This window comes from Naegleria lovaniensis (genome assembly GCF_003324165.1).
Source record: "Naegleria lovaniensis strain ATCC 30569 chromosome Unknown tig007, whole genome shotgun sequence".
In the NCBI taxonomy this organism is placed as follows: Eukaryota; Heterolobosea; class Eutetramitea; order Acrasida; family Naegleriidae; genus Naegleria; species Naegleria lovaniensis.
In genome coordinates, this window is record NW_025407829.1 from 524029 (window position 1) to 543714 (window position 19686).

Consider the following 19686-nt stretch of genomic DNA (forward strand, 5'->3'; position numbering starts at 1 on the left):
GGTTTACATTGAGTTGGCTAATGAACAATGGCAGAGCTCTTTTGAGTTAATGTTGTAACTACATGAGTAATTACCTCATTCCAATCAATACATGGGAAAATAAAGCTGAGTGGCAAAGGTGAGGATCGGAAATGTACAATTAGGTTCCAGAACAGAACGGGATGTTGCCACACCAAAGCAGAATCAGCTTTTACATCATGAGAAACTAGATTATCAATTTCTTTCCGTAATACAAGAGGAGATAGATATTCAACGCTCGTTATTAATCGAATGGAAGTTTGTTGTGGTTCCTCTGTGGAAGAGCTGTCCAGTGTGAAATATACCTCAAATCGAGGAACAAAAGGTTTCTTACACATAGGGCATTGTGTGGTGTAAGTTTGTGCACTCTTTAAATTCCAACCTATTCGAATTTCGTTCTCATTACACATGTGATGGCAATGATAACATTCTGAATGAGTGTTGAATGAAAATCTGTTGAAATAATTGTTATTGCTCAACTCGTCTAGCAACATGTTGGATATCCCTAGTTTGCTGGAACTGTTGATGCTACTACTCGTGAATGGTACATATCTAGGAGATGTATCCGTAGATGACGAGCTTGACATTCCATGTCCAGAAAGAGATGACAGTGTTGTAATACATGCTTTCCAAGAAAGGTTAATTTCGTTGTCTGATTTGATTTCCGATTCAGAAACTAGCAATTGAGAATATTCTCGCTTTGTGAACAAGCTATGATCGAAAGAGGTTGGAAATCGAGTGTAAATGTACGGTTCAGTGGTGGCAGGTAAATTGCTTAAATCTGGAGACAAGCTCATTAAGGTTTTAGAGATGGAATAGTTTTTGTTAATAAAGTGTAGAGGTGTCTTTTTGAATCGGAAAGCATCCTTATTGTTCTTTTCAATGATATATTCATCAAATAGCAAGACTTCATGTTGATTGGCTTTCTCCAAGCGATCCAGTAAAAACCTTTCAAATGACTGTGTCTGCAAGAAGATGGTCATGAAGGATTGAGCTTGGTCTGGAAGAGACGCGATAAAGGACTTTTTTCTGAAATGAGCTTCCAAATCTAGGTTGATTAAATATTCCTTATCTGTATCATCCACATCCTTGTAATAGGTTCTATATCTTCCAAAGAGATTGACGAAAAATTTGAAAAATGCAAGTCGTACTTCCTTTGTAGGGAAGACATAATTTTCTCCTGTTACAGGATCAATATCATCTGGCAGTGGCGCCATGGAATATGCCAAATCATAGAAATGTCTCTTCTCAACGCTTCTAGCTGAGTCTACTCTACATTTTACAATATCTGACAGAGTTTTTTTCAGTTTAGCTTTTTGTTTCTCTGGCAGGTTGGGTACTGATTGTTGCTTGTTGCAAACTATGAGATTATTATCAAGATCAATTTGAAAAACATCTGCTGGTATCTCATTGGTAATAGATTGTCGTTGTATTCCCATAATGAATGGAACAGGAGCAAACAAGAATTCAGCACACTTCGATGGGAGTAGAGGGATATAGATATGATGCCATTTGAAGGGGAACATGAGTTGACAAATAATCTCAGCAACAGGTGTTAAAATACCAGCATGCTCAGAAATAAATAAAATTTTTCGTTCTTGCAATACCAAGTCAAACAGAATTAAAATATTGTCCAATGATAAAACAGAAAATATTAGCTCAAAATCAAGTTCTGCTAATGGTAGATCATTTGGAGGTGGTCGTGTAATATAAATTTCTTTGTCTCCAATACTGTAGTGGACTTGTACTTTTCCTTGGGATGGAAGTGGCACTTCTGAAACAAAATTGCTGATAAATCTTTCAATTGGAATCTTGGATGGTGTAATACTTATACGATACATTTGCGTTAAAAAGAATTTAAATACATTGTAAAATGGATAGTGAGATATGATACAAATACTTTTGCTCATATAAATAGTTGAGGATTTTCTTTCTGTTTTGATTGGATCGAATACAAGAGAGATTAAATCTTCATCAATTTGAGCTTCTGAAGATTTTCGGGAAGGAAGCATTACATCATCCAAATTATATTCTTCCCATACATTCAAACAAGCACCATATGTCTTATTACCATCAGATCCCGTCAATACAAATGTAAAGAACGATGGTAAGGTGCATTCGTCAACTGAAATGCTAATTTCTCCACTCGGGAAGCAAAATAACGGAATTTCGTTGGACAATGGATAATTAGGAAAATCTTCCTTCGGGTATCGATCCAATATTACAGGCTTCTTCACCTTATCCGAAAATAATATTTGATTTGAATTAAATTCATTTGTACTTGTTGTTACATCCTCCGAATCATGAATGGCATGATTTTCATGCTCCACATTGACAAATTCTTCATCATCCGCCAGAGCATTCGTCTTCTGTAGTCCATCTCTCAACTTTTCATGCTGCTCTCTCATCGGAGTTGTAGTGTTGGTAATTAAATAGTCTCTCGGATCCAGGTTCGTGCCTATCACGGCCAAATAATCGACGAGCCGTGTGGTCATTTTTCTTTGTCGCTTCTTAAAAGATTTTTGGAATCGATATGTCGTCCATCAGCACCAATTTTCAACGGATAACAATTACAATGTGATGTTTATTGGATGAATCAAATTTTGTTCTTTCCTTACGCATTTTAGTATTCAAAAATCTGTTTCATCACATTGCTTAAACATTCATCGTTTATCGAGCACCTCTGAACCATGGTGAACAGAGAACAATGCATTCAATGAATTGAGTTGGAAAAAAATTGATCAGCTGAAAGAACATGCATGTTCCGATTTCAAATTTAAAAAATGTCTTCACTCGTTGCCTTCTTCCAAAGTCTTTGGAACGATCCGACCACGAGCGATTTTCAACTATGCTTGAATGATCATTCATTACGGGTCCATAAACTGGTATTGAAACAATCTCCAATTTTTGCAAAATATTTCCAAGATCCAACCTCTCAGTCTTACATGTTTCAATGTGATGAATTGCAGGACAAGGAACGAGCCATGGCAAGTGTTGAATTTGCTTTCAAATTAGTATATGGCTATTCTTTTTCAAAATTAATGTATGACAATAGTGAACAAGTTGTTGAAAAAGCCATTGAGTATTTAGTTGAATTCCAATTTTTTGGTGTATTAAATGATGTTGTGAATGATCTACAACAAGATATGAATGCAAAAGTAGAAAATGGATTGGAAGAGTCTTTGTTTTCGAAACGATGGATGACCTTGTGGAGAACATTATTTAGATTGAAAGCTCGCTGTAGCAGTCATCAACAAGAACTTGAAAATCTTCTCCAACGCATCATGACACAATGGGCATTTATCTTAAAAGCGTTGCAAGAACCTCCTGACGCCAATGACATGTTGGATGCAATGGTGATGGAGTTGTCGTTTGGAGAACTCGAAGCTTTCTTGAAGCAAATTCCATTTGAAACATGGAATACAGTGAGGGTGACTAATTTACTCTTGTCTTGGATGAAGTGTGACGTTCCAAATCGATCACCAAAGGTTGGTCAACTATTAAATTCGATCAAGCATCGAGTTCAATGTTCCTCAACCCATGCTCCACCGCTAGAACCCATCATAGGATTCAAATGCCAAAAGAAACCTAACATTCCACCACCTCCAAAACAACAGCATAACCCACCAAGGAACTTGATTGATTTGATCAAACCTGTTACAAGAAATCCACTCTTTTTTGAATCAGATTCTGAGATTGAAGACGACGATGACTGGGAATAAGGAATATTGGGATTTAATTAAATATAATTATGAGCTCAAAAATTGTTATTCATGCTAAGGCTCCCATTGCGTTGCATAATTGCATAGTGACTTGCTATTTCTTCTTCTGGATATTATCACTGACTTACTTTAAAGTAAACAACTCTTAAAAAAATACAATGCCTTACTCGGATAATGTGTTGGGCGATTCTGACTCAACGGATTCCCAGTATGATCTTCCACCTCCAATTGTGATTGATTTTGGAAGCGGTGTGTTTAAGGCTGGATTGGCAGGTGAGGAAATACCATCGTGTTGTTTTCAAAATGTTGTGGGATTGCCTCATCTTGAGGACGAGCGTGAAATTGTGGAAAGGTATAGAAAGCTTCATATGAAAAGGCTACGGCGATTGGGAAAGACTTCTATCGTTACGGAAGAAGCAACAGAGGAAGGACAGCAAGATAAAACCAAACAACTCACGGAAGATGATGACTATTTGGATGAAGACTATATTGTGGGTGATAAGGCTCTTGAATCCAGACACTCTCACACCCTCTTCTATCCGATGGAGAAGGGGCGTGTGGTGGATTGGGAGCAAATGGAATTCCTTATTGAATATGCATTGTTGGATGTACTTGATGTCGAGCTGCAAGAAACTCTCATCTTGATCACTGAAAATCCGATGATGACAAAATCCGAAAAGGAAAAACTTGCCGAGTGTTTGTTTGAAGTGTTTGAAATTGCTGGCCTGTGCTTCATGCCTCAACCTCTTCTTTCATTGTATAGTGTTGGAAAGACAACCGGATTGGTTATTGATTCTGGTGATTGCATTACGCATACAGTACCTGTATACGAGGGATATATTATAGATTATGCAATGCGTCATTTAGATTTCGGAGGACGAGATGTTACACATTACTTACAACGACTATTGTATGGCAAGGGATATCGATTTGCATCCTCTTCGGAGCATCATTTTGTGAGAGAAATTAAGGAGAGTATGGCCTATGTGGCCTCGGATTATGAAAAGGAATTGACAAAACCAATCGCGAGTATTCAACAGAATTATGAATTACCCGACGGTCAAGTGATTAAGCTCGATGAGGAATTATTCTCTTGTACTGAACTCTTGTTTAAACCATATCTTGTTGGAAAGGAAGCTCCTGGATTGGCTGATCTCGTCTTTGACACTTTTAAGAACTGTCCTATTGACGTAAGAAGAGAATACTATTCCTCAATAATATTGAGTGGAGGAAACACACTACTCAATGGCTTCCAAGAACGAACCAAAATTGAATTGGAGAACAATGAAAAGAGCTTTAAGCCGTTCCGAGTCATTGCAGATCCAATGAGACAATTTGGTGCATGGATGGGTGGCTCAGTGATTGCTAGCTTACCATCTTTTGAAAACGTTGTGGTCACCTTCGAGGATTGGGATGATTACGGAACCAAGAGTCTCTATCTTAAAGACAAGAGTTTTGCTATTCATTGAATAATTATGATCTAACCCTCCAATACTTAATTCAGCCATCTACGCTCAATCATGGAATAAATACAGCAATTTATTCTATAAGAAAAATGGAGTTGTCATCATGTCATCACTGTGTAAACAACCTACCACTTGGCATCCATGGATGGGACTTTTGCCTCAATTATTGGGTGTCTTGGGAATATCCAAACCCATATGAACAAATATCACTCTCTTCATATCCTCGATAGTCTTATTGGCTTCATCAAGTTTCTTCTTATAAACTGCAACTTCTTCACGAAGAGCATTTTGAGATTTTTTGGCTTGTTCGTGTTGAAGTCTCTCAAGTTGTAACTGATATTGAATCGTGTGAATAGTAATTCTCAAAATCTTGTTGTCAATGCTAATATTCTGACTATCTTCATCAGCTGTGAGATCAACAGTATTCTTGGACTTCTTCCTTCCAACCCATGTATCATTCGTTCGTGACAATTGTTCATACTTTTCAACATGTTCTTGAATTCGTGATGATCGTGTGAGAGTACCTGTTCGAGTGAGTGGAGTATTCGAAAGTCCTTGACCAACATTGGTCGAGATGGTTGGTTTTCCATAATTCGAAGAATTTGAGGAATTGGTTGGAGAATGAGATTCTTCATCCGTGTCAAAATCAGAATCTACAAAGGCGATATCCATCGAGTTCTTTAAATTATGAATTTGAAGCTCCAACTGCTGTTTGTCTTTCATGTTGTCATTCTCAAGTGTTTGTTGTTGTGTTTGCTTGTTGGAAACTTGTTCTCGTAACACACGATTTTCCTCTTGCAATTTTGCAATTAATTGTTCCAATTCTTCTAATTTTGATGTTGTTGAACTTGTTGTTGGAATGTCTGAATTGAAAGATGATTGTGGTGGTTCTTTGGTGAGATCAATCGAAGATGTTGTAGCAACCACTTCAAGAACCTTCTTTTCGGATGATAGAGTCTGCTCCAATTCTTCTTGTTGTGTGTTATCATTCATTGTTGATGGAGAATTGTCCTTCTTGGACGATGGTTCTTGATCATTGTCTTCGTCATCATTTGGATCAGTCGTCATGGACAAACGAATAGGCACACTTTGAGATCTTCTCTTAGTTGGAACAGAATCTAGAGTGTGTAAATTCTTGAAAATTCTCAATTCTTCCAATTCGTTCAAAAGTTCACTATTTTGAACAGAAAGCTCAGTATTTGTGTTTTGAAGTTGTTCATTCTTGGATGTGACATCGATTAACTTGTTCTTCAAAATGTCCAACTCGTTGACCATATTATCAATATTGGAACGAAGAGTGTTGTTCTCCTCAGTCAATTGTTTGTTTTTACCTTCCATATTTTCTAATTTTAATTTCAATTGCTCCAATGGATCGATCGAGATTTTGGAAGGTTTGGAGGTCTCTTCCGTGGTTTTAGCAATGGGTAATTTTGGTATCTTTACCTGTGAAGTACCTCCACTCGTGTTGTTATTGGAATGAACAATATCGTCGTCATAGTCATCCAATACTTGAGCATTGCTAGCTGTTGATCCAGTCTCACTGGATGTATCTTCTTCGAATGACGAATCGGCAGCAACTATTGCAGGAATTGCTTTGTGGAAACTTGAATTAATGATCAAGTTTTGAGAAGAAACAGAAAGTGGTTGTTGCTTGGATTTAGGAAACTTGTGTTCAATTTCTTGATAAAACAAATCAGTTTCAACGTATTGCATTTTCTTGGTCACGTCACTCAAATCAACAATTTCTGGTTGATCTAAAATTTGTGAATCTCCAAAGAATGCAGCTAAGGACTCGATATCGTTTCTCAAACACATGAGAATAACTTCATCACAATCCTTTGTCTTGTCAATCATTTGTTTGAAAACAATTTCACCTTTTTGTAATCGGTCACAAGCATCCTTCAATCTAGTTTTAGTTTTGACCATTTCAGTTTCATAATCTAAAACTTGTTTCTGTTTCTTTTCATAGATATCTGGTTGTTCTTTCATTCTACTGAGAATCATCTTGAGAGTTTGATACTTGTCATATTCCTTGTCAAATGTTTTCTTGATGGTCTCAAAGTCTTGCTTCATTTTGATAAATCTATTTTGAATGTTAATCTTTTCTTGAATGAATTCTGCAATTTTGTTAAACTTTGCAATAGCAAGTTGTCGAGCATGAATTTCTGTTTCTTCCACTTCTCGAGCACGAGCTGTTTCACTTCCATGAAATTCCTTGACATTAATTTTAGCTTTGGTATGCTTTTCAGTCACTGTAGTTCATTCGAAACAGCAATACGTGAGTCAATGAATTGTTGAAATCAAATTTCTCAGAGACAACTGTTCTTACTTACTTTGCTTGACAAGTTTTTGAATTTCAGTATTCTTCTTGTCTATAATATTGTTGTACCATTCGTTTCTGACATCATCCGAGTCGAAAATCACTTTGAATTCTGCACCGCTGATGTAATCTCGACATTTAAGAGCTATGGTCATGGGTGTTGTTTAACAAAAAATTCACATGAATAGGTGATCGTGTGCTTCTCATAAAATAGTACAAACAAAAACTTACCACATGGATCTTTTTGATCAAGGGAAAAATCACTCATGGACAAGTAAAATGGCTGAACAATAAATGGAGCTGTCAATTCTTTTTGACCAAGAATTTCATCCATAGATGCAAAATCGAGACCAGAGACGGTATCTCGAGGAGTCTTCAAAAACACACTGTAATTGGATCGATCAGTGGCCATTGCAGTTGCAGAAGCGCTTGGAAGTGTGACAAATGCAGAATCATCACCATTTTTGTTTTCATTCTTCACTCCCTTAATGATGAGCAAGTAATAATCGTTGAATAAATAACTTTCGAATTGAATCGGTTCAGTTTGTGGAGTATCTAAATTGATCGCTTTTTCAAGCCATTGAAGTTTCATTGGTGACACTTTTTCTCGAATCACATTCACCAATACTTCACTATAAGTACACGTCGTAAAATAAGTTTCACATTCAAGTATTGTAATACTTACTTGACAAAGTGTCTATGAGGTTTGATAATAGAGTTTTTAACTTGTTCGATCGAGTTAAAGTTATGTTTCATGATCAAGTTTTCAACTGGTGAGTTTTTCATGGCATTAACAAGTTGTAAACTTAATACAGTCAACCGTGATTTGATATCAAGAACTCTAGTGAAGGCAATCTTTTGCCTTCTCATTTCATTCAAATGATTTGCCACTTGAATCATTGTGCTGTGAGCTGCTGAAAGAGGACCATGATCAGGATGTCCCTTTGGTGTGAATTTAAGTAATTCTCTCAACAATAATTGATATTTAGGAATACGTTGAACAGGTAAAATTAAAAAGGAAGCAATGTCCAACCCTCTACATTCTTCTCTTGTTTCTTTACATTTCTGTGAAAAATGAAATTTTAAATTATGAAAAGGAAAACAATGTTCGGCAATCATGATTGAAATATACATTCAATAACAAACGTGTGTGTGAAAAATTTCATGATCACTTGCATCATCACAATACTCACGTTCAAATACAAATTCAACTGTTGATTCTTCTTTCTTCTGTCTTTTAACATTTCTGTTGCTTGACTAAAGTTGTTAATATATTCTGTGTAAAGTCTCATAAATGGAGCCATTTCAGCAAAAGCTCCTCCAAACGATTTGATTTGACCAGGTGGTGTTGAACTACCAGAAACACTGTTACTTCTACCAGTTCCAGCACCATTACTGCTAGAACCTTGTTCTTGAAGCTCTAGAATAGCAGGTAATCGGTTAAAAGTTAATTTCTTGATATATGCTTTCATGGTACCAGTTCTCTTTTTGTCCTTCTTCTTTTTGTTTTTTCCATTTTTGGTTGTAGTGTTTGATGTTTGAGTGGTAGTTGTGGATGGAGTGGTCTCAGTACTAAACGATTCACTCGACATGGAAGAAGCTGATGAACCAGTAGCATGTAAATTTCTATCTGTCACTGCAGTTAGAAGTGCGTTGGCATTGGATGGTAAATTAGTAGAATGGTTGGGTTGATTACTGACAACAGCAGTGCCATGTGACGAAGAAGAATCCGTGTCATGAGATGATGTGATGGTGTCACGTCTTGGAGATGTCACGCCAAGAGGAGGAGTGTTATTTCCACCGCTACGAACAGATTTTACCCACTGATCAACCATTTCATTCAATCTATTTTCACATCGAGTTTGATGCTCCTGAGCAAGAAGCAATCGTGAATAGAGTTTTTCATTCAAATTATAAATCATTTCAACATTTACAAATATACTGGCAATATTGTCACGTGCCTCAATTCCCTTCTTTATAATTGGATTATAATAAACGTCCATGATGGTCTTTAAATCAGAGACATAGGATTTTTCAGTAGAGATTATTTCATTAATGACGTGCTTGCGTTTTTTAGACATGTTGAATAATTCTATAAATTTCACCACATGAATGACATGAATGATTTTAAACAATAAAAACAATATTTGACAGCAATGAAAACATTTTGTGAATAAAAACAAGAATTGTCATCTTCTTCATCGTGTCGACATATAAAAAACCTACTTTTCAAATTCTTTCGAACCGTTCTCTTAAAAAAGTAATGTTGTATCGTTGTCATGGCTTGTTTCGCACGTTCATCCTGTTCAACGAATTCCTCCAATCTCTTGACAGTTTGTTCCAAATCCTTTTGCATTTGTCTTGGTGTAGAGACTTCAATCATGACTTGATCTTGTAAATGATGATGATTGGTTTTCCACATCATCATTTCATGATTGCTTTCATGATTATTCACAACATTCTCGAGTAATGTGTCATTTTCTGGAATGGATGAACTTGTCATCATGGTTGGCATGTTCGTTGCCGTATCGACCGTGTTGTCATCAAATTCTTCTTCTTCTTCGACAACTCCCAATAATTCACAAGACATGGGTGGAATGGAATTTTCCAACAAACTACTACTATTGGTACTTGTATAAGAAGAAGTTTGAGAGGAATTGATATTTAATTGATGATGATGATGATGATTGGTCAAGAATGGAGAGGAGGAGGATGGTTGGAAAGAGGAGTCATTTGGAGGGGAGTGTGGTTGATGAGGATGACGAGGTGATTTATTGAGAGAAGGAGAGTGTTGTTGTTGCTGTTGAGAGGACGAGGAAGGAGAGAGCTCTGGGAAGAGTTCGTTGAGTCCTGGACGTTTTTGTGTCATTTAATTTTTTCAAAGAGCTGAAATGACACCTGAAGGATGATGTGTGAAATTTTGGAGGAAAATGAACTTTGAGCGCCAAATCGCTTTGATCTGAAAGGATGTGAATAGTTTGATCATGTCAAAGTAGCTAGTTTTTTTTGTACAAATTTTGAACATAGTGTATTCTGCATCCTTAGAATCTTCATGATTTTCATCTGCAACGAATCAATACAAGGCCAATGTTGATCATTTCTTCCTTACCAATTAAATTAAAACATGGTTACTTTGAAAATTTTACATATTCAACTTCAAAATCCTTAAAATAAGAAAATAAAAAATAAACAAAAAAAATGGAAGAAGATTTTAAGGGCTCTATCAAAAAATCAGAATACGATATTAATACAGAAGAAGAATCCGATAATGAAGAAGAGTACGATACAGAAGAAGAATATTTCAATGGCTATACCAAAGAAGAATACGATAAAATGTTTGAATCGGGTTATGATTTACCATCATGGGAGAACATAGTGCAACTAGTGGGTCAAATACATGGTGATAAAGTTAAAGACTCTGTTGCAAAAAATCAAAGGCTAAAAGCGTGCTACGAGGAAATAGGTTCAAGACGTTGAATAGTGTTGATGTTGTTCATTTGTTTTATTGACAAGTTTTTGTTATCGTTCGCTTGTGAATTTTTCTTTGCTCACAACGGCTGGAGACCGAACACGGCAGCATCAAATGGTGTTTTTCGTTAAATTATAATTACTTTTGATCTTTTTCTATTCGCTGAGTCTTTGAGATCAACCTGCCTGAACATTCTTAATTTTAATCAGAGAAAGTCCATGTGGTTGTAAATTTCCAGTTCCTGGCCTCCCGTTAAACAATGAATATCTTTTTGTGAAGGAGGGGTTGGCATTAAGGGACCAATGTTGGTTCATGTTAACATTACAGACCACCGTAGTGGTAGGTTGTGCCCTTTTACAACCAAAGGATCCCAAAAAACGAAATGTCATTTGTCATTAAAAAAAATTTTCGTTTCAAAAACAGCACTCTATCTCCAGCAAGTTGTTGAGTTTTCAAAACACCTCCTCATCATCCTGTTGTGCTGGTCATCACCTCAGTTCACTCTCATTTCCATCATCCTTTTTCATCATCAAATTTTCTCATTCCATCCACAGATAACGTCTCTGGCCAGCACTACGACTAGTAACAATAATAATAATAATACTCATAATACTCATAATAATAACAACGAAAGCTCTTCCTTCCTGTCATACAATCCTTCATCTTCTCATGAAATGTATTCCAACAATAACAACAACACTACTCGATTGACTCTTCCTCATTGTCAAAATGAACAAGTACCACTCGCATCGTCCTCCTCTTCTTCCTTGTTGTCATCCTCTCCTTCTTCTTCTCAACATCGTCCTCAACAACATCATTTCGAAAACAAATTAATTTCAATGAATCATCAAATTGAAACATTATCTTCTTCATCGTTTCATGATGATTCTTTATCGACCAATGGTTCGAACCATTCTCATGAAGAAGAATTATCAGAAGAAGCAACGACCATGATTACAGTCACGACTTCGAGTCGAAGAAATACCACCACGTCTCCACTCACTCCTTCTTCCTTGTGTACAACTCCAAGTAGTTCGAGATGTAACACTCCACATATCAACCAAAATTCATCCATTCCTCCTCTTCTCGGTAATGATGAAAATTGTGAAGACATGGTTCCATCTGGAATTGTGACAAATATGGAGGCATTGACCAACTGTATTCAAAACCCAGAAGAAAACGAAGAGGATACAATATATCAACCAAATTTAATCATTAATTCACAACTTTCACTTTCATCGATGCGTGTTGTGAGGAATCGAGAAGAAATTTTGTCACCTTGTGTAGGAAGAAAATTTCACAACTTGTCCACCAATGTCAATCAACACGATGAAGAAGAACAAGTGGATTTAATTGGAGTCAGAGTCAACAACAAGAAGGAGAGTGTGGATGTGAAAAAACGAGCAAGTGATGTGGATCAGGTTCATGTGAGTGGTGTGACAACAAATCTAATGACAACGTCGATATCTGCTGCTGCTGCTGCTGTGGAGGAAGAATACAAAGACAACGACAAGACATGTTCTGTTGTAGATACTTCTTATTGCAACCATAATGCATCCATTCCAACCACAACCACAACATCATCATTGTTATCAAATCTTGTACAAAAAAGAGTATCGATTTGTGAAGCTCCAAGCAAAGAGGATTTGCCATCAGAATCATCGAATTGGAGACGTGAATCCATGAGTGAAAGGAGAGATGCTGTTTTCAAAAATGATTTGGAGAATGAAAAACCTTCACCATCATCATCATCAACAACATTGGAAGCCACGTCGAGCAATGGAAAACCATTTAAATTCTTACAAAAGAGACCATCCTTTATTAATCCTCAACTTGTGAATATTCTATTTGCGTCTCTGTTGTCACTTCAAGATTTGAAACCATCGGAGAATCAAGTCGCTGGTCATGGACAAAAAGATGGTGAAGAACATTTAGTGGTTCGCCATTTGAGAGACAAAATTTACAAACCTATTAATACCAAGTCGAAACGAGCGTTTGATGAAGTGAAATTTTATGAAACTCAAGCTCCAAAAATTCCACTATTGGAACCCTATTTACCGAAATACTATGGAGTGCAGACAGTTCAAGAAAATGATCAACAATTTCTTGTTTTGGAAGATTTAACAGCTCCATTTATTAATCCAAGTTTATTGGATATTAGAATGGGAAGAAGAGTCTATGGCGATGATGCAAGTCCAGAGAAAATCAAAATGTTCGATGAAAAGTACATCTATCAAAAAGAACTAGGTTTTAGTTTTAGTGGAATGAAAGTTTACAATACCACTCCTAATTTTGCAAGTACCAATACAAATCCTGACATTACACAAAAGGATGGTAAATACAAAGTGTACAATAGATATTGGGGAAGAAACTGCAAACCTGGTGAGGAATCTGTCAAAGCATTGGAAGACTTTTTCTTTGATACGACCTATGACAATGCTGAACAAGTTGGACTCAAATCCATCACGAGCATGCTCAACCAATTGAAACATTTAGAGCAACTCTTCAACACACACCAACTCATTTATCGGATTTATTCAAGTTCTCTTTTTTTGGTGTTCGACGACCATGAGGCCATTGTTAGAATGATTGATTTTGCACACGTTCACGAGAATAAGGAACCTTGTGTGGACGAGAACTATGTGTACGGTCTCAGCATGTTGATTTATTATTTTGAGCAAGTGCTAAAGAGACGTTCGCCGACCAATGGAGGTTGCACTAAAATTGAATCCACAACTCATGGAAATCAAAATATGTCGACGTCGGATTGACCACCATTGAGCTTTAAGCAATAAAACTAAGTAAAATATTCACAATTTCTGTGAAACGATTGTCATTGACTCTCGTCATCTCTCCTCAAGACCTCATCTCGAAAAAGATCTTCATCGGGCAGTTCGGTATTGTCTTGAAGTTCTTTGTGAACATTTTCCAATGCAGAGAGTTGTGACGCCATTAAGATGGAATCAGATTGGCTATTAAATGAAGGATCATGAGGAGGTTGAGCCATTTGTTCCTGTTGTTGTATTTCGAATTCAATTAAGGTTTTGATGCTCTTTCGTTTAGCAGGAATATCTTCAGCACGGAAAAAATCAACATTGTCAATAGGTAAGGAATCAATTTCGTGTCGTATCATCATTTCAATATAGTGGATCATAAAAACGCCACAATCACAGTGGTTGTCTTGTTTCGGTAAATTCGCTTTTGAAGCAGGAAAGTTGTCTGCTGAGAAGGAAGAATTCGAATCTGGATATTCAAAGGCATATCGCTTTGTTAAGAAATCTCTCACACGTTTGGTTATGCTTGTTGGAATGACTCCACCTAAAGAGTCACAGTACATGATCATTCTTGCATCAGGTGGAAACTTCTTATTTGGATCTTTTTTATCAGGTTTAACAAGTTTACCATTGGGGTTACAAATAACAATGAGAGACCAATGAACGCTAATAATAAGCAATGATGAACAGTAATTCAACAATAATGGAGATTAAATTAGCTTACTAAACAATTTGATACTTACTGTTCACAGATAGGAATAAATACAAGTTTTTTCTCAAAGATTTTCACATTCTTCGCAATTTTGGTTGCAGCTCTTGAAACGTCTCTTTTCAGGAGCGGATGAAAATGGGTATTGAAAATATAAAAATCGTTCTTCACCCTGTCTGCCTTCTCGTCCATAAATTTGTTGTTTAGATCACTGTTTGGCATTTCATAAATTTTTTAACTCAATTGCAATTTCATCAGCACATACCTTATGTAGAAATCAATAATGTTGTCATTGAGAAACTCTTCTGGTTCCAGTCGAGAAATATCTCTAACGGTTATGTCAATATTATATTTTTTCAGCAAAATTCGATCCTCGTCTTGGCGTGGCGTTAAAGCAGATTGAGACCTTGTCACCATGGTGGAATTTCTCTTAATAATTTCGGTGTCAGATTCGTCGCTACTTTTTTCAGGTGTGAATTCTGTGTCAGATAGTTCTTGTTTTTTCTTTTTCTTTGTTGGCACAATTTTTGTTTCTTGAACAGCTTCATCTTCTTTTTCCTCTGGTGATAAAACTGTTCTACTGTTGTTGTGATTATGTGATTTCTTAATTTGTACAGCTGGTGGCTCCTCTTCTTCCTCGTCATCATCTGTTATAGTTTTTTTTCGCTTCGTTGTATTTTGCTTTGGCTTTTCTTTCACTTGTTGCATAAATTGTTCGGGGTCAAAGCGTTCTCCGGGAACATTACACTGTGCATCTGTAAAATTATCTTTTTCTGCTATTGCATCAACTTTAAGTAAATCTGTTATCTTTTTAAAAGTAATAGGTTTATATTTTACGTCAAATTGAAAGCAAACTCCACCGCTATTGAAATCCTCTGGTGGAATACTTTTAACAGTTGAGCTGTAAACAAATCCTAAGGCGTTCCTCGTACAGCTGTACCAAAATTTGCTGATATTTTGTCGTTTAAAATCTACTTTTACATAACTTTGCCCCGATGACTTTAAAAAGCAATCAATTTTTTCTGGATGAACTTCCAACTTCGCAAAGGGTCTGTTGCTTTGAGAATAGCCAAAAACTATCTTTCCTCCAGACAACGTTAATGGCTTCATTTCTTCTGTGCTACGACTACTTGATGTATCAACATAATCTGCATCCGCAGCAACAACTTTTAAAGGAAGCGGTTTTTTTGATGGTGATGATGTTTGTGGTTTTTTAGCCTTGGCAGCTGCAGAGTGAAATAAATTTGTAAATGATGGCTTGGTCATGAATTTTGATATTGTTGTTGAACGAAATAATTTTGTTTGCCCTCCCGATCTCGGTTGTTTTCGGGCTGCAACTGGTTGATGATAAAGGCTTGTTGCGAACAGCAATTTTTTTGTGTGTTTTGGTTGAGCGGCAATCCACTGCATACTCGAACCAATAGCCTTCCAATGGTAGCTGTTGTTGCTTGTTTGAAATTATGAAACAATTCATGTAGAAAGCAAACAAAGTCACTATCAGGTCACTGACGTCATGGATGTATCAAGTCACCCACAAAGAAAGACACAGGATATCGAAGGAAACATTTCAAAAAAAATCGATTGCGTCATTCACCACTCGATCATTTTGCTGTTGATTTCCTTCTGGGCTCGCATTAAATATTGTTTCAACAGGATTCAACGAGGATTGTGTTAGAATAGACATCATCATTGGTTTATATTTTCAATCGTTTTTGTAGTATATTAAATTTTGTATCTGGTGGAGAATACAACCGCAACGTTAAATCCGAAAATTAGAGTTCAACAACATAGAGAGAATGGAGAAGAAAATTTTGAGCAAGGCCACTTCTGAGAATGATGAACCCACTCCTGGATGGATGTACCATCATATTGCTTCTACAACAAAGAAATCTCCACAGGCATGTGAGGAAACAGCAACTTGGCTCATGAAGAGACTCACACATAAAAACGTACAAGTGAAGAAGAAGGTTCTTCTCATCATAAAAAGCGTAGCACAATACGGAGATCCTGAATTTGCACGAATCATCGTAAAGAGAAGTGAGGAAATTAAACAATATGCTAGTAAGTTTTTGATGATGAAACGATCGTGTTTGATAACCCTCAACTGCTACGGATAAATGACCATCATGACCAACAAACAATAATTTTCATGAACATATGCTTTGAACTAAATTTCTATCCTAACGTTTAATGCTATCACTTCTTGCACACTCACTAAAACAAACAACCGATATCGAACGAACAAATTTTAACAACCAATAATTTTCAATACCATCCGATATTGATACACCTTCGTTATTCAAATATCAATAATCAAACAGATTTCAGAGGAGAGAAAGATCCTTTGCATGGGATGCTATAAATCAAGCAATTAGAACAGCAGCATCACAAGCTATTGAAGCAATATTCGAAAGAAATGAAAATGGTGCAAGAGTGAAAGTAGCAGTTGAGTCTAACGGTAATTATGATCCACAATATAATAGTCACATTGGAACAATGAAACCAATTGGTAATGGAGTATATGGAGGAGGAATTGGAAGCACTGACAATGACTATACTACTGCTTCCGACACTGAAAACAAACCAGCATATGGAGGCGGATTTGGATCAAATAGCATGACTGGTTTTGGACCTACAGGAATTGGGTCCCGAACCGATACACAAAATAGAATTGGTACATATGCAGGAGGTGGTATTGCCAGTCCTTATGCACAACAAAAACAAGCTCAATCACAACAAGGAGGTGGCTTTTTAGCAAACTTGTCAAACCTTACCACTTATATCCCAACATTTGGAAAAGGTACTACAAAAGAGACTCACGGTTTGAACGGCTCAGATTTTCCAGGGCTTATTTCTAGCTCTGAATACGACCGTGATGGAGGTCAAGGTACTTACGTTGGAGTAGTTCTTCCTCCAGGAGGCTCTGCTGGACTAGGATCTGGAACCTCCTCTTCAGGAAGAGGCAAGTGGTTGAATGAATCACAATCCACTTCATCTACACAAAAAGCTGATACATCAGGAGAGTATGAATCAAAGATTGTAAATGAATTTACCAGTCATGGCGGAGTTAAAAGAGCTGCTCCTAGCAGAAAAGAAAGCTCGGATTTTGCGCAAAAATGCAGCACTTTGGACATTTTACAAGTGGTTAAATTGTTGGATGTAAAATTGGATGATCATGAATGGGTTACTAGATTGAAGGCTCTTCACGGTATTGAAGCACTTCTCAAAACAGGAAACAAAACTGTAATGGACTACTTCTCTGAAAATTGTGAAAATATTCTGAAACAGTCCGAAGCAGTACAGGAAACAATAAGACAACAAGCTGAAAAAGTTGCCAAATTATTGAACTTCAACGACAATGACGACGATGATGAATCAAATTATGGCCCTACTTTGATTGAAGGTTTTCAAGAAATGTCTGTATCAAGTGGATCCAAGTCACAACAGAGAAAACCTGTTTCTTTTGTTTCTGATCCTTCAACATCAGATGCTGACAGTCTTCTTGGAATTGCAACAACTACAGCTGATAATTCGGATGACATCTTTGGAGGATTTGACATTTCTTCTGGAAAATCTTCAGAATCCACTAAACCCACAAGCACCTCAACAAATAGACAACCATTGAAAAAGAGCGTATCACCTTCTGTTTCCAACAACAACAGCAACAACAAATCTACCAGTACAGCCACACCATCATCTCCACTCGACCTCGACTTTTTACTGAGCTCAGCACCTCCAGCTACACCAAATCAGACCAACAAGACACCAACTCAACAACAACAACCGACTGTTTCTCCACCGTTCTTTGCAACAACATACCCATATCCACAGACCGTCGTTCCACCAACAGCCTATCCATACGGTGTACCATATCAAGTGGTTTATGCAACTGGACCAGTAGTACAACAACCAATTGTACAACCAATAATTGCAACAAAACCTCCTTTCGGACATACATCACCATTAACCAAGACAATGCCTCCACCAATATTACCACAATCATCACCACAACACATGTCACCTAGTAGTTTTGGATTCATATCCGAGCCCGCTTCTACTAACAAGCAAGAGCATGACTCGTTTGATTTTGTTAAGGAGGCCTACCTCAAATAATAAACTTGTACAGTCAGTAGTGTATGTCATGTTTGAAGTTAGATTTATTTACAATTCTGCTGCTCTGTGACACTCATACAGTTTCCTCACCTGACAATTCATCTGTTTTCAACTCTCCTTGAATTTCATGCTGATCCTGATCCAAGTCTTCACCGTTCGGCAGAGTTCCAAAATCTTTCTCAATGTTATCCAACTCATTGCTTTGCTCTTTCTCCTGTTTTTCTTGCTCTTTAAGCAGGTTATCATTCTCCAACTTTTTCATCTCTTCCTCAATAAGCTGATTTAATTCCTCGTCTTCTGGTTCTTTAGATGGACGGTTGGTAGCTTCCTCTTGATGTTGCAATCCAAGCTCCTCGATAACATCTTGGAGTTGCTCGTTTGCCTCGGTTGCAGAAATTGCAGGCAGATTTGTATTTGATGCTTCGGCTGTGTTGGCCGACTCTTTATTCAACTCATTGTTTTTTACTTCGACCTGATTTGTTGTTGTCGCTACTTCCGTGTTGTTGATGTTGTTGTTCTGCTGGTCCCGAGGTGTTTCTGGAACACTGTTGTTTTCAACGTTTGCAGCCTTAGTGGATGAACAAGAGCTTCCCATTGTAAATTATCTGATGATGTAGGTAAACTTGGTAAAAGGAGATATGATGATAGGGCCGACGAATGAAATTGTATTGGTATATTCTTGCTGGGAGTCAATGAAAATATGCTAATAGGGTGAGTTTGTTTTCTTTTGAGAAAGAATGTTTGAGAGTCGGTTAGACTTTCGGTTGAAGTTTAGTTCTCTCCACATAACAGAGGATCGCCTCCTGTTTTGTGGATTAAGGTATTCTTATTAGGACAAGAGATCGGGACGTCGTTCAAATCTCTGCCGTAATTCTTTAATTTCTGCAGAGCAACATTCTCAACAACAATATTGCCTGAATTGAAAACTGTAAGTGGTATTGTATGAAAGCATTTAAATAGACTATTTGCATGCCAATTGTGTTTTATGAGAACAATGAACAAGAATTACTATTTAAATCTCTGATCAACATCTGTCCTTTATTTGGAGTCACAGTCGGGCAGCCACAACCTATGAATGAACCTTGATCAGAAGTT

At 37.0% G+C, this 19686-nt stretch overlaps 9 protein-coding genes across 9 annotated transcripts; 5 read left to right on the forward strand and 4 right to left on the reverse strand.

The window, feature by feature from the left end:
* Window positions 1–17: 17 nt before the first annotated feature.
* Window positions 18–2513, reverse strand: C9374_014080 (uncharacterized protein; the record flags this gene model as incomplete). The annotated part of the gene is made up of 1 exon (XM_044690028.1): window positions 18–2513. One exon carries the CDS (start codon window positions 2511–2513, stop codon window positions 18–20), a length of 2496 nt encoding a protein of 831 aa, XP_044553512.1.
* Window positions 2514–2801: 288 nt separating this feature from the next.
* Window positions 2802–3740, forward strand: C9374_014081 (uncharacterized protein; the record flags this gene model as incomplete). Its single annotated transcript, XM_044690029.1, has 1 exon — window positions 2802–3740. The coding sequence occupies one exon, from the start codon at window positions 2802–2804 to the stop codon at window positions 3738–3740; it is 939 nt and encodes a 312-aa protein (XP_044553513.1).
* A 158-nt stretch (window positions 3741–3898) lies between these two features.
* Window positions 3899–5209, forward strand: C9374_014082 (uncharacterized protein; the record flags this gene model as incomplete). The annotated part of the gene is made up of 1 exon (XM_044690030.1): window positions 3899–5209. One exon carries the CDS (start codon window positions 3899–3901, stop codon window positions 5207–5209), a length of 1311 nt encoding a protein of 436 aa, XP_044553514.1.
* Window positions 5210–5365: 156 nt separating this feature from the next.
* C9374_014083 (uncharacterized protein) lies at window positions 5366–10395 on the reverse strand (the record flags this gene model as incomplete). The annotated part of the gene is made up of 6 exons (XM_044690031.1): window positions 5366–7458; window positions 7540–7671; window positions 7758–8158; window positions 8212–8591; window positions 8720–9618; window positions 9753–10395. The coding sequence occupies 6 exons, from the start codon at window positions 10393–10395 to the stop codon at window positions 5366–5368; spliced, it is 4548 nt and encodes a 1515-aa protein (XP_044553515.1).
* Window positions 10396–10724: 329 nt separating this feature from the next.
* C9374_014084 (uncharacterized protein) lies at window positions 10725–13766 on the forward strand (the record flags this gene model as incomplete). The annotated part of the gene is made up of 2 exons (XM_044690032.1): window positions 10725–10910; window positions 11550–13766. The coding sequence occupies 2 exons, from the start codon at window positions 10725–10727 to the stop codon at window positions 13764–13766; spliced, it is 2403 nt and encodes an 800-aa protein (XP_044553516.1).
* A 62-nt stretch (window positions 13767–13828) lies between these two features.
* Window positions 13829–15744, reverse strand: C9374_014085 (uncharacterized protein; the record flags this gene model as incomplete). The annotated part of the gene is made up of 3 exons (XM_044690033.1): window positions 13829–14435; window positions 14513–14689; window positions 14744–15744. 3 exons carry the CDS (start codon window positions 15742–15744, stop codon window positions 13829–13831), a joined length of 1785 nt encoding a protein of 594 aa, XP_044553517.1.
* Window positions 15745–16274: 530 nt separating this feature from the next.
* C9374_014086 (uncharacterized protein) lies at window positions 16275–16840 on the forward strand (the record flags this gene model as incomplete). The annotated part of the gene is made up of 2 exons (XM_044690034.1): window positions 16275–16539; window positions 16800–16840. The coding sequence occupies 2 exons, from the start codon at window positions 16275–16277 to the stop codon at window positions 16838–16840; spliced, it is 306 nt and encodes a 101-aa protein (XP_044553518.1).
* Window positions 16841–16974: 134 nt separating this feature from the next.
* Window positions 16975–18591, forward strand: C9374_014087 (uncharacterized protein; the record flags this gene model as incomplete). Its single annotated transcript, XM_044690035.1, has 1 exon — window positions 16975–18591. The coding sequence occupies one exon, from the start codon at window positions 16975–16977 to the stop codon at window positions 18589–18591; it is 1617 nt and encodes a 538-aa protein (XP_044553519.1).
* Window positions 18592–18664: 73 nt separating this feature from the next.
* Window positions 18665–19186, reverse strand: C9374_014088 (uncharacterized protein; the record flags this gene model as incomplete). Its single annotated transcript, XM_044690037.1, has 1 exon — window positions 18665–19186. One exon carries the CDS (start codon window positions 19184–19186, stop codon window positions 18665–18667), a length of 522 nt encoding a protein of 173 aa, XP_044553520.1.
* Between the last annotated feature and the right edge of the window lie 500 nt (window positions 19187–19686).